The sequence below is a fragment of the Tinamus guttatus genome, unplaced genomic scaffold, assembly GCF_059628265.1.
Source record: "Tinamus guttatus ecotype Peru unplaced genomic scaffold, ASM5962826v1 Tinamus_guttatus_pri_ptg000002l, whole genome shotgun sequence".
NCBI lineage: Eukaryota > Metazoa > Chordata > Aves > Tinamiformes > Tinamidae > Tinamus > Tinamus guttatus.
In genome coordinates, this window is record NW_028288536.1 from 1,727,395 (window position 1) to 1,741,649 (window position 14,255).

The window sequence follows — 14,255 nt, forward strand, 5'->3', positions numbered from 1 at the left end:
TCTTATTTGCTTTTTTTTTGCATCTTATGACAAAGATTATTTAATAATTCTTCTTTTTCTCCCGTTTTCCACCTAAAGTTTACAATTCTTACTACAATATTTGCACTTTATTATCTGGGATTTCCTTCAATGTTTTAAACACACTAAAGCCATTAAATTGGCTTGCTTACCGTTAAGAACATCATTCCTTTGTCTATTTTAAACTGCCAGATGATTGAGCCCTCCTGGTTTCCCATAGAGAATGTTTATACCTATTGCTAAAAATTACAATTTTGAAATGTTTCCCTGCCCACTTTCACCTGTGCATTTTGCTCCTGGCTTGCTAACTAACATCATCTGCTTTTGTATTCCCGGATCCTCAGTGGATATGGACTGTGAACAAAGGTGACATTCTAGGGTTGTCTTTGCAATTGTATTTGCAAATCTGGAAATTATGTGAGTCCTAAAAGTGTTTTCAGACTGCAGGTCTTGTGTTCTTAGAACTAGGGCCTGCACCCAAAACACATATTTACCCAACAAACTACAGTGATTCAGTAAGCCAGTAATACAGGCACCATATGAAAATGCATATTCAACAGCTTCATAACATGCCTTGGAATAATCCTGTATATTTAGCAATCCTAAGTACATATTTATAGAGGCTTACCTGAAGCTCAGTCACAAAGATTTCACAGATGACTGTACATGTATTTTAAACTTTGATCAGATAGCCTAACTTTTAAAAAGAAAAAAAAAAAAAAAGGCTTCACACAAAGGAGACATTACTTTAATGCTATGTCAAAGTGACTAGACAATTGCTGTATGGGGATAGATACTCAGCTGGCATAGTGTGTCATAACCTCAAGGACTTATTCAGTAGATTTTTTTTTTTTTGCTCTTTTTTTCTGTGTACACTTGCCTCTTCAAGGTCATATATGGGAAAGAATGGGTAGTTTTATTTTTAATCCTGTAATGGAATGGCAAAATACAAAGGGACAGATTTTTCTCTTTCAAGTGCTGCTTTTTGCCCAAAAGCAACACAACATATCCAGTATGTTCTAGGGCATCAAGTGCCAAGGACAGTCCAGTGGCCATTGTTTTGATGAACTCCCTATCTATAGAGGCATGAAAGCACCAGTTGTGCAGAAGGAAGTGTCGTTGATTGCTTTTATATTCGTTAAATGCATTATACCATGATTTCCTTAGCCAAATAAGCATCCTGTGTGTAGGTTATGAAAACAGCATGCTCATCATGGAAGGCAAGTACTGCCTTTCTAAGATATCAGCTGTAAATACAACAACAGATGGGAAAGAAAAAGTGAATCTGCACGTGGTAATGGTGTTTTCTGAATTTCTTTGTTTCAGAGGACCCAGTCTGAATCTCTGTCTGATTTAAGCTGTACACCAGAGGAAGAGGAGGATGATGGCAAAGAGATGCAGATAGACTTGCCAGATACTCCGCTGAAAACCAGTGAGCAAGAGCTGCCGTGCGGTGCAGCTGCAGCACAGGATGTGGCTTCCTGGCAGAAGCCCAGGGCACCCGAGGACCTTTTCCCTGGTTTGAGACCAGCAGTGACTCATCCTGCTCCTGAGTCTGCTGCTGTGCAGGAAGCCCTGCTACCAGAGAATAAACCAGAGCGCTGCCAACCAATGCAGGAAACTGTGTGCACAAAGCCTGATTCCTCATTGCTGCTGGAAGGTGAAGACCACACAACTTCTCCCTGCTCCAGTCTAGACACAGAAATACAGAAGCGAAAAGATTCCTCGGAAGCACTGTCTCTGTTGTCTGGAGATAAGTGTGATGAGTCAGTTGATACTCTAGATCAAGAACATAAGGAGCTTCCTACTGTATCTTCAGTATGCAAAACAGCATCCGAAGAAGATATTTCCCTTAATAAATATAGTCTTCTCTGTTTGGACAGTTCAGAAGAAGGCAAACAGGAAGATCAGACACATGTGGAAATGCGCTGTAATAATGTGGAAACACCCTGTAATGAAGCAAAGAAAGAGGTTGCTGTGTTATCAGAATCTACCCAGCAGTTTCCCATAGGTTCTTCCCAGAATATGGACTCATTTGCTTTCCCTTCCCATATTCCACATCCTATTTCTTCAACAGAGATGAGATCATCTGCTTCCTGGGATCTAGAGAAAACAAAGAATACACAAGAGGTAGTTCCTTCTGATAAGAACTGTCAGTTATTGGCCCACAAAGAGGAAATTTTGGGGAAGAAAGCGGAAAAAGCAGTCAATGAACTCGATGCCTTGAGAAAATTTTCTGTGTCCTCTGCACGAGAAAGGCCAAGGACCAGAAGCCTACACTTCCCAGAAAGCTCAACAGGTGAGAATCCATTGAATACCAGATTCTTCCTGTCCAAAGCAAAAACATCCTTGAGAAATGAGATGTGGAAAGATTTGCAGGTGCCATCAGATCCGGGGGAGAGGAAAGACAGCGACAAAAACCGGACTTTGCTGCCAGAGGGCAGCAGTGAGAACACAGGCCAATCTGCAGAGACGTGGGCTGGCTGTGTCTCTCAGGCTGTTGATGCGGGTCCAGTCTCAAGTGATTCTTCTGTGGTATCGCAGAGTCAGCCTGACTGTGAAGATAAAAGTCCTTTTCAAGTAAAACTTAGATCCACCTCACTCTCCTTGAAATTTGGAGACAATTCTTCACACGAATCAAAAGGGGTTAAGAGGTACAGTGAAGAGTTTAATTTGGAAAATGAAGGATTGACTTCATTTCCAAAAGGTGAAAAGGCGCAGATCAGAAGGACGAATGATACAAATATTGGTGGTTCTTTAAATGATAACATCAAATCCAAAGCCAAGTCCTCTGATCAGATTAGTGGCAAACCTCCGTTGCCGAAGAAGCCTGTCTTACAAAACATAACTGTTCCAAATACCAATGCAAGCAGGGAGAAACAGGACAAAGTCACTGAGTCTGCTGAACCCAGAAATGAAGAAAGAGACTTGGAGAAAAAGTCAAGTCCTGGTAAAGTGCCTGGTAAGACTCCTGATGCTTTATAAAGCTCTCTTAACTCTTGAGGAATGGCCCTGCTTGTGAGCAAGTGTGAGGCAGCCTGTGGTGTCCAACACAGAGGTGAGGAGTGTGAGTTGGCAGCCCTGCCTCCCGTGATGTTACTGCCTGACTCTCCCTTGCTGAAAAGACCTATCAAAACAACAGCAGGAAAGAAGCAGCAGATGGAATAAGATATTTTAATCAGGATTTTTATGTTTCAGGGCATTGTTCAAATGATATTCAAAGTGACACTTAAATTATCAAGAGTGCATTAGCCAATATTGTAAAACAAAACCACCAAGCTCCCATCAAAACCAGCAGCACTCAGTAAGCATAGTGCTCTGTGTGGGTGGGTGACTCAGGCCTCTAGACCTTCTACACCATGTCACGGAATGAGTGGTGGTGGGGGTGAGTGACACAATGCACTTCACTCGTGGGAAAGAGATAGGAATAGGTTTTATTGGTAATGACAATGATTTCACGAGATTCTATGGGAAGGTCACTTATTAGTTACTGCATGGAGGTTCAAGACACACACAGAATTGTCAAGGATACCCTCCCGTTGTGTTACGAGGTTCAGATTGGACCTCGTTGCTTTCCAAACTCCTTCTGAGAGGAGTCTGGGTGCAGCTGGATCCAGTCCTAGTCCCAGACCCGGTCAATGGTTTATGTCTAAGGGACAAAGTTACAAAGTAAAGTTTACAAATTCAAAAAGAGAAAGGCGCGCTATAGTCACTTACCACGAATCTGTAGTGAGAAGGATCTCTTAACCTCGAGATCCTTGAGTGTCTTTTAGAGGCATCCCTGCTCAAGGGGAGATCCTGGCGTGCAGCCTGCTGCCATGCAAGGAGAGCTCAATGGGCTCTTGGGCTGTCCCCATATTTATGGGATAAGATGATTGATTGATAGTCATTCTTTCAATTCAGAAATGACTGTTGGCTGGTGTACTCACAGTTAGCCTTATCTCCCCATCAGGATAGGGTCATCAGGACTGTTATTGATGGTTAATGTCTGGGTGGGGGAAGAGATCAGGGAGGCAACTACCAGGATCAGATAATGTGGTAGTTAACACCTGAACAGGGCTACGTGTGAGAAGTCAGGATGAGCTGGGGAAGGAGCATATCCGTCACACACTGTAATAGTGAGAGAGAAGTACTACTAGTTGCCCAGCATGCTCAACACACTGTTTATCAACTCCTGTCTGCTTTGCTTACTCGTTTATCTGTCTTTACCATTACTTACTCCCTGTTTAAAGCAGAATTTAGCTACCCTGTGGCTTCTTGGAGGTTAAAGCCAGAAGAGACCATAAGCTCATGTTTACTGTGGAGTGTTAAATTTCACTCCACTGTCCACATTATAAGCCAAAATGTAATTAGGTTAGGGTAAAAAATCCAGTCCTCTGGAGACTAATTTTGTGTGCCACAGGCAGGGAATAGAAAAGACCAAAATGACACCGGTGTCTGAGGTATTTGCAATGTCAAGAACCGAGTTAGGTAGAATACACTCAAACAGTTCTAACAGGAGACCTCTGCTCTTTGCTTCAAAGAAAGGCCAAAAGGCAAAGCGACTCTTCAGATCTTCTGACACGAGGGGGAAGTTTCTGCTCTGCCCTGAGTCCGTCTGGTCACGGGGTGGCTGCCAAGCATCTGAGGCAGAGATGGCAGCCAAGCAAGCAGAGAGGTCTGTGTGCGCCGTGGCGCCGCTGCGCCCCGGTTCCTGCCCTCAGGCTGCAGTCGGGCTCTGAGCACGGTGGGATGAGCCCAGCGTGGAAAGACCTCGGGATGCAGCAGGGCACTTGTCCTGCAGGGTGACAGAAGCCTCTTCCTGGCCCCACAGGCAACTTCCTGAGGCCGCACATGAAAGCTGGCTGTAGCTTTGCAGATGTCTTTGCAGGACTCCCATTTACAAATTCCTGTTCTCCTGGCAGTTGAAGGAGGAGATTCCTCAGCTGCCTGATGGGACTCCATGGCCACCCAGGCAGCCTCCCCACAGGAGAGGAAGTCTCCCTTCATGTAATCGCTACACTGCCTTAAACGCATTTTCCGCACTGCACTGCCTTAAGAACAGTTGGTTATTTATAACGACCCTCAAATCTTGTGCAATCAATGAAGACAGGCTGTGGTCAGGGTTCTTTCATGCTGTTTTTAGGAGTGTCACATTGAGAACAAAGGAGGAAGAGACCTAACACTGTAGGGTCGGGCCTGCTAGAAGATGGAGGGATGGGAACAGACGGCACTGGAGTTGCAAGCGTTTCAGTGTAGTCTGATGTCCCATTTGTCCTGCTGAGTCCCAGGTGCCTGGAGTGAGTCTTGGTGCAGGAGGAGCAGAGGAGACAGCAGGTACTGGAGGATGGGGAAGGTGAAGAAATGGGGCTGGAGGGATTGCTCATTTTTCTTGCGGCTTCTTCAGTGCTTGTGCAGCCCTGGAACTGAGGGTCCTGTCTCCATGTTCAGGGATGTCCTGTGCAAGGTAGTGCCTGACAGCAAGAGCTTGGCAGGGGTGCACGGTCCTGGAGCTTGATGTGGGGCTGCTTGGTGAGAGCCCTGTTTTGAATGTGCTTCTCTCTATCTGACATAATTAAAAGGAATATGTATTTGTAAGGCCTATGATTGCAGTTCAGGCTGATCTCCAATGGTAGTTCATCTTCTTCCTTATGTGCTGCCCCACTGTTGTTACTCCTGAAGAGTAACACCTGAAGCAGAGCTGCTAATTTTCCACATGTTTCCAGCCTGGAATATCTTTGTAATGGATTCTAATATTCTGGAGTGCCTGGGCTAAAAAGGTTTGGTTTGAAGCATGAAACAGACTGCTCCGGGTTGACGCAACTTCCTCTTTACCTCCCTCCAGGGCTTCTCCTCAGACGTGTGATCAAATACCTCATTGTCCTACGTTATTGCATGAGCCTGAGCTGGCTGCCCTCCAGTTGCAGGGGAGTGAGTGGTGCCGTGTCTCTCGTTGCCCTGGTGCAGCAGTAACTTTGGCAGGGCTTTTATACAGCTCCACCTGAGGAGAACTGCCCTGGGGTAGCTCAGCAGCAGCACGAGCACTTCCACGAGGCGTGAGAGTGCCACACGATACAGTGAGGGAAACGATTTATACCCCTGCACTTTAAGCTCCATGAAGCATTTCCCTCAGCCTGGTGGCTCTGGAGCACGTCTTTGTAGCCACAAACAGTGGCCATCAGAAAAGCATGGCCAGCACAGGGCTTCTATGGGGCACGTGGTTTAAGGACAGCCTCTGGCCTCAGGGTTTCCTGAGCCTTCTGAGCCACCCCCGTGTTTTGTTTTGTCGCCCCCTTCACGCTGGCAGCCGGCCCACTCGTCCCCTCCAAGCTGGGAGCCACACGTGGGTCTCTGCCCACCATGCCGGGCGAGAGGACACGCTGGGCGACGGCCACGCAAGGCCCTGCCGCCCCCTTCCCACGCACAGGCACCTCGGAGCAGTCAACGCTCTGCTCACAGGAGAATGGGAGCGATTGGGCTCCTCTACTTCCATCTTGAGCTTGCGGCGCATCTGGAAAACTAACAGCAAAGGCTGCTGGTGTGCCAGCAGGAGCGCGGGCAGCGGCCCTGGTCCACAGTGCTTCCTGTGGCCCTGGCAGGGCTGTGTGGGCGTCCAGGCGCTTTCTCTGAGTGGGGGAGAGCAGGGCCCCGTTATTTTGCAAGAACCAGCAGCTAAAAAGAGTGTGCGGTGCTCTGTGGGGCTGTGTATCTCTGAAGGAGCAGAGCGAAAAGCACAAACTAATGGGTTGTTACAAGAGCAAAGCCATCAGCAGTACCTGTGTGAACGTGCCTGTTAGGACATAAAACGTTCAGGACTGAGGAGCTGCAGCAGGGGGACACTCTTCTAAAGAGAGGAGGAGCTCGGAGAGGGATGGTGAGTGCTAATGGTGAGAGAGGTTAGTGCATGTTGTCCAGCAAATCCAGTCTTTGCAATGACAAGAAAAACATTTCTCTCCACATAAAGGACATTGCTTTAATGCTGTCCTGTGTATGGCTCAAAAGAAGGCTCTCTCTTTTCCAGAAGTTGTTTTTTTTTAAGGCTGTGTCTGGCAACACAGCTGTTTTCTAGCAGTAACATAGCAATTTCTTGTGTTAAAAAGGCTCTGCACATCAGTGTTGTACATCCAGCCGAAAGTCACATCCCTTCTAGGTCAGCCTAGAGGAGAAATAAACATCGGAGATGTTTTGCCACGTGTTTTTAGAATTGCTCTGTTTGAAATTAAGGCTCTGGGTGTGTATACTAAGACAAATACAGTGATTTAGTAAACAGAGGCAAATATTTAGGCTAGGGTATCCTAAATGCCCATATGCATTTTCAAAACCCTGCTTAAAATAACTGATGTTTTATTAGTGTGCAAGGATGCAACAATGTGGAGTGAAATATGCATGAAAAACTAGTGTTAAAAATGATGACACTGTTGTATATAGGGAGTTTTATCTCCTAGTGTAAAGTTGTTTGGATTAGTTCTGAATATGTTTGCTTTTAAAATATGCAGGGAACACAGAAATTAGCTTTGCTTGCTATTAGAGGCATGACTTTCCAAAGGCTCTAATATTCTGCTTCTGACCTTTTGCATGCACAGATGTACAGTAAGAGTACCCACTCTTTGCAGCCCTTGTAGGTGTTAAGATGTTCATTTTCAGATACCAGAAGATTTAAATGTTGAAAAATGTCTCTGCAGTATTTCATGCACATAAAGACTCTCTGATTTAAAGGAAACAGGTCTGGTATCTGAGACCATCTCTGAAAAATCATCCCTAAAGCTCAGGGTAACGTTTAAGATACCTTGGCCATGGCTGTCTATATGTGCTACACATATATACAGGCATACTTATATATCCCTACTCACCCTCCTACACACACTGGAATATACTGGGTGTATCTGTCTGTCAGTAGACAGTTACATATGGATTCCTCTTTCTATACATGTGTGTATATACCAATATACAATAATAAGTTAACCTTATGTCTCCTCTTTTACATAAAAATGAATGTTGTATCTTATTGTCCATGCAACTAGTCAGAAACACATTAAAACATAATATCCCAATAGCATCTGTACATGCTCATTTCTGTGGCCAATGGCCAGGAAAAAGTCCACCTGAAAAATCCGGTCTCTACTCTTTAAGAAAAACCAAATTCGGCTTTAATAAGATTTTGAAGGAAATAGGTATGTGCAGTTAATAGGACTGCTGTGAGATGTTTTCCCCCTTAAAGACCAACAAGCTTGTGGCCAGTCAGCCCAGCTGGTGTCAGATGCAGCAGAGAAGGGGTCTCATCCTTCTTATCCAAGCATGGGAATTAGGAAGGTGGGATACAGCTCATGCTGCTTGAGAGGCTGTCTGTGGTGGCCAGCCCAGAGGCTGCAGGAAGTGAGGGAGAAGCTGGCTTGAAAGAGCTAGGGGAGCTTGGAAGCTCTCGTGCTGGCAACCCGTGCAGCTGGTCCTGTGTTTGGGGACCGAGTGTTGAGAAGAGTTAAAGGAATGGCTTTGGAAGCCTTTGGAGGTGATTTCAAGTGGCAGCAGAAGACCTTAAATAGGCTTGAAATGCTATTTTTAATAAGTGGTGACATGATGCGTGGAGCAGTTTGGCAAGTTCTTACCTGATGTTTTCATGGTTTTTGGTGATTTATCACCATGCTTCATTCCAAGGGGAAGAAGGGAATCTTCTCCCAAAACACCTCAGGCCAAGTTTCAAGGATGCAATCACTAGATTAAAAGTATGAGTGAATGAGAAATAAACTGCCAACAACAATCTTTGTTATTTTAAGTAGTTACAGAGTAATAAGTTGGATAACGTACTGTTTCAAATGTTGTAATAAGAGCTAAAGTACATGACTGAGAGCTCAATTTTAACCAGAAAAAATCTCAATACTGTAACAAGCAAGAAAGGGAGCTGAAACACAGAGCATTAGCCGGGTTAGGGGCATGTGCAGCTCGGACGGCGCTGACCGAGCTCGCCTGGGCCTTGCCATCGGCACCGTGGTGTCCACCTCAGAGCGGCCTGCCCCGGCGGGCAGTCCCGTGGCTCTGGCCCCGAGCCCAGCTGAGCTCCCCGCTCCGCGTGTGCCTCACGCACAGGCGCAGGGATGGGCCTGTGCCCCGAGTGCTTTGGGGCCGCCCCCGTGGGCCCTGCCTTAGCACCGGGCCTTGCCACGCGCTGGCTCCCAGGGGCACCAAGCGCCTCGGGAGTGGTGGAGGTGACATGGGAAGGGCTCCTTCGCCGTGGGCAGCTCACTCAGCAAGACGTGCAAGCAGTCACCTCCTAGGGAAAGTTCCCAGCCTCCTAGGGCTCTTCAGGACTCCATAGGAGTCTTGGAGAACCTTCAACTGCTGATCTGTTTCACCTTCCTAGCTCCTGCGTTACTTCACCCTCTCATATTTCGCATGTACTGGAGCAATCACTCATGTCTGCTCCCAAGCTACCTTCTCTAGTTGGGGATACACCTCCTCCTCTTATGCTGCCCCTGACTGACCACCGAGGCAGTACATCTTGCACAGATATTGGTTGCTTTGTGCTGAAGAAAACACAATTCTTCTCTCTTGCTGGCCTGACTTGCTTTCTCAAGGAAAGACTTTCACAAGAGCAGGTGTAAAACACGATAACCTAGGGGAACAAGGAAGCCTCTCCCATAAGGTAAGCAGAGCAGCTCGTGCTCCTCGGTAGGTATTAGCGCTCTGCTGGCCTGAGTCAGGCCTATGTGGATGTAAATAAACTCCTTAAAGGTGATTATAAAGGCACATTGTGTGTGTCACAGGCACATTCTGAAGCCATCTCTTAAGGCATGATACATGTCTCTAAATTAGCTACCTTTAAATTTGCATGGCTAGGAGATCTGGTTTCTCCTTGGGGAGAACTGTGGGAAGAACCAAGCTGCCTCATGTCTTCCTTTACAATATCTGCCTTATGAAAAGCCTTGCTGTAAAGCGGCCTCCAGTCACGGCACTGTGAGACTGGGAACCCTGTTGTGCCGGGGAATACACATCAGAATAACAGAAAGATGTATCCTGAATACATGAGGAGAACGGATAAATAAGAGCACAGGTTGGCAATAAGCCTGAGCGTAGCAGTCGCTTTGTTGGGATTGCCTTGTGGGAGCTGAGCAAGAACGTGTGGTTCAGCTGGGGTTTGGGGAAAGCTCCCAAGGTTGTGACAGGGAAAATGGGAGAAAACAGAAGAGGTGATTTTGAATCACAAAGACCAGAAAGTAACATCAGGAGCAGAGTCAAGGCAGAAGGCAGGTTCCCAATAGTGTGGAAAAGCTATTGGGTGGATTGAACAGGGTAATGACTCTGGTTTGAGAGCACAAAGGTAGTAGAGGCAGTAAGGAAGGTCAAAATGTGGTGATGGGTGAGGAGAAAGCCCTGATAGGGGCACTGACAGGGCGGTCTTAGGTTTGGCACTGTGTACTTTATATAAGGCTGTGGATGAATACAGCGTGTGCTTGTTACACTTGCAAATGTTAGCGAGCTGGAAAGTATGCGGGCACACTAGAGGATGAGATGAGAAATCAGTTATCTGGAGAAACTGGAAATGTAGTCTGAAAAAGAACATTTTCATTACAGACAAATACCAAGTACCGGTATATGTGAAAAAAAGAATCAGGCTCACAAACAGAAATGGGGACTAGGAGAGGGGAAAAAGCAAGAGTGAAAGCTTATGAAAAATATGAAACAACAGAAACATAGTCCTGAAAAAAAGAAAAGGTCATCCTGCTGAGTGATGTGTAGAGGATACCACCTCCAAGGCACCCGGGGTGATCCTTCCACTTCACCTGATGCTGGCAGCATTTCCTCTTGGATACTATGTCCCAGCTTTGAGCACCAGATTTTGAAGAAGATCTGGGCCAAATTAGGAGCAAAAGTGATTTAGAGAACGCAGCTAATCAGAAAAGGTTAAAGAAAGAGGAAGGACATGTTGTAGGTCTTGAAATGCATTAAAGGCTACTGGGAAAAAAAATGTGAGCAGTTTGTTCATGGACATGTTGGAGGAATTATGAATTTAAACTGAAGCTAAGAAAATTTAGCTTAGCCAGTAGGGAAGACGATTGGTAGGAAAGGACAATCGGGTCCTAGAGTAGATAGTGTGGGGAGACCAAAATCTCTGTCTCTTCTTCAGAGGCTTTTTAAGAGCAGATTAGACACCCATTTGTCAGGGAGCAGTTTACAAAAAAGTGTCTTGCAACTGATATTGCCGTAGAGCTGAAGGATGGCCTGGACGACATCTTGAGATTTTTCCCAGCCTTATTCTCTGTCATCCCGTAAAATGAGACAAAATGAAGCCAGACAGTGTATGGGAGAAGGGGAGAAGGTTCTGAGAGGCTTCCTGGCTTGTTCCTCTCAGAAGTTTGCCTCCTAGATCCCGCGAGGGGAAATGTGTACGCTAGCAAAGCATCTTGCTCTGCTCTTTTGCCATTCTTGCCTCTCTGCCTGCTTGCATCTTGCTCTGCTGTCTTGGCTAACACGTGGAGTTTGTTGTTGTTTTAGATGATTTAGTCCTTACAAAGTTTTCATGCTCAGACAACCAGTCTGTTTCTGGCGAGGTGCAGTAGTAGTGCAGGAAGATGTGGGGCAAACAAAGCCCTTCAGAAATGCCTGTCACCTTGGGGGGTCCTTGCCACCAGCCTCCTCCAAGCACGGCAGAGTAAAAATGGGATCTTTTAATGTCCTTCCTACTTGAGCCCCTCTCATTCCTGCTCCTTGCATAGGCTGCTGACTATGTAACAACGCTTGTAGAGGCAGACTGGGGTGCTTAATGTCTGCTCTGGAATAGTCTCCCATTGGCCTGAGGACATGAGTGACCAGAATTGGATAGAAAAGCTTAAATCACCTTCCCCTAGGACCCTATCATCACTCCGACCACATTGTTTGCCATTGCTCTCATTCCTCTTTTAAGCCATGCAGGCTCCAGCTTAGTTGGGAGACTGAAATTGTGAGTGCAGCGTAAGCCAGGGAGAAAGTGGGGGACGTGGGGCTGGAGCCAGCGGGGAGGTGAGGCTGTTCCCTTGGGCCAACCCTGTGGTCTCTGTGGTGTTTGTGTGTCCAGACGACACGGGTGGCTGTGCTCTGCGGCCTCCTGTGGCTGGGGGCAGCCGGGGCTGCTGCTGCCACCGCCGCCGTGCCCTTGTGTCTGGGGTTGGAGCAGCTCTGCCTGCCGCTACGGCAAAGACTGTGAAAGGGGCAGAAGTGGAGGCTGTGGAAAGGTGGTAGTGTAGTGAGGCTTGGTGGGTGCTTTTGTACCTCCCTCATGTGGTTCTAGCTGAAAAAAAAAAAAAAAAGAGAGAGAGAAATGTTGTTGAACAGTAAAACGGTAACTTAAAGTAATGGAAACAGGAAGCTTGCTTCCTGGAGACCAAATAAAAATTCCTATTTATCTTGGCTTATCACATTTCTTCAAATCATAGCATTGAGCAAGCGAGAGCCGAAGTTAATTGCAACTCTCTCTCAGATAACCATGTATACAAATAATCTGCCGGCAGAGCGAAGCGTGCCTTCCCTGGGGACTGCTGGAGACTCCGGAAGAGAACCCGACATTCCCACAGAGCCAGCCTGGATCTCCATCGCCAGGCAGAAGCAGAGAGGCCCACACCAGGAGCAGGAGCTTAACAGAGAAAAACTGGCACCTCCGGATGTTAAGTCAGATACAGAAAAACACAATAAGGAGAAGGAAAGGACAGAGGTACTTGCGGCATGAGTTTGTGGTGCTTTCTGCATCACATCCCTGCAGTATTCTTTGGATCCACTGCTATTATCCCTGTCAGATGCTGTTATGAGTAGAGATACTTGACAAGCGTAATCATAAGTAACAAACTCTTGCAAATGTGCCCCCTGATTATTCAGATAAGTAACTTCATATCTCCAAGAAATCCTGGAACTATTCCATGGGTGTAAAGTTTCTTGAGTGTCCAATAAATGTTTACCAGATTTAACATAAAAAGAGATATTAAAATAACCAAAATGAGGTGCTAAGCTGTACAATCTCAAGTACCTCTCACTGCAGGAGAATACAGTCTCTTTGATTCTTTTAAGCACATGTTTCACCGTGTCTCCCATTCCTTTTGACGGATATAATACTGAATGAACAGCTTGGTCCTAGAAACTCCTAGGTAACAATTTTTAGAGCCTTGAGAAGTGAAAGAGGATAAAAATAACTTTTTGCACTTGCAGATACTGCCAAGATATAAATTCTGGTTCTTTATATACAGATAACTCAGACACATGTGCTGGCAGGGAAAATGAGCCAATTCCAAGATCCCTTGCACAAGAAGGCTGTAGCAAGTGGTGTTCCCAGGTGGCAAAGCTGTGCGAGCAGCATTGACACGCTTGGCATGAACACGCAGGGCTGGTGCAGGAGCGCGTGTGTCCTGTGCCAGCAGAGCATTCCCAGGGCAAATGGCCTGTTTGCTTACTTAGAGCAGTTCTGCTAGAAAGCCAGAGTGCTGTGTTACATTTTTGAATAAGAAAAGATCTCTAGATGGTGAAAACTGAGCGTGACAGAGCCCTGGAACAGGCTGCCTGGAGAGGTTGTGGAGTCTCCTTCTCTGGAGATCTTCCAAACCCGCCTGGATGCCACCCTGTGCCACGTGCTCTGGGTGTCCCTGCTGGAGCAGGGGAGTTGGACTAGATGATCTCTAGAGGTCCCTTCCAACCTCAACCATTCTGGGATTAAGAAAACCAGCAGCAGTTAGATTAACAAGAAATCCTACCTAATGAAATGCCTAGGCAAGCCTGTAAGCCACAGTAATGCTGAACATCGCCACAGCGCTTAAAACACCAGGCATTTAAGTGATCCCAAAATACAATTCCTGTGTCAGAGCAGGAAATTCCAGATTCTAGCTGGCAGTGTTTCCTGAGCTTCATGCCATGCGTTTCGTTTCCCTCGGTAGCTAAGGGATCAATATGCCGAGCTGCTCCTGCCTGCAGCGCGTGAGGCTGGTGCCATTGCGCAGCTCCCACGTCCTCCCATCTGCCACCAGACACTGCTGCTTCCCAACAGCTTTTGCTGGTGGCAAGAGAACTCCTATGAAAATGTGCTAAATTTCCTTTTTTATTTTAATGGAAATCAGTTTACCTTTGACCCTCCCAAGTCCCAGTGCTCTAAAATACAAACTTCGGGAGGTGGAAGGGAAACATGTGAAGGAACCAGGCTCTTTCCAAATGCCACCTGTGTTAACAGAAGAGTGAGAAGGGCCTGGTAAATGCTTTGCATTGGAGATATAATAATAATGTACTCATAGATGCCATTATGAATAAGGTGA

The 14,255-nt window shown here is 46.3% G+C and overlaps 1 protein-coding gene across 1 annotated transcript in view; it reads left to right on the forward strand.

Annotated features, from left to right (window-relative positions):
• Positions 1-14,255, forward strand: part of CRACDL (CRACD like) — a 54,301-nt gene that overhangs the window by 38,748 nt on the left and 1,298 nt on the right. Inside the window, exons 8-9 of the mRNA XM_088522213.1 lie at positions 1,345-2,980; positions 12,477-12,676. Of these exons, the coding sequence (XP_088378339.1) occupies positions 1,345-2,980; positions 12,477-12,676 (1,836 nt within the window). The remainder of the gene's footprint in view (positions 1-1,344; positions 2,981-12,476; positions 12,677-14,255) is intronic.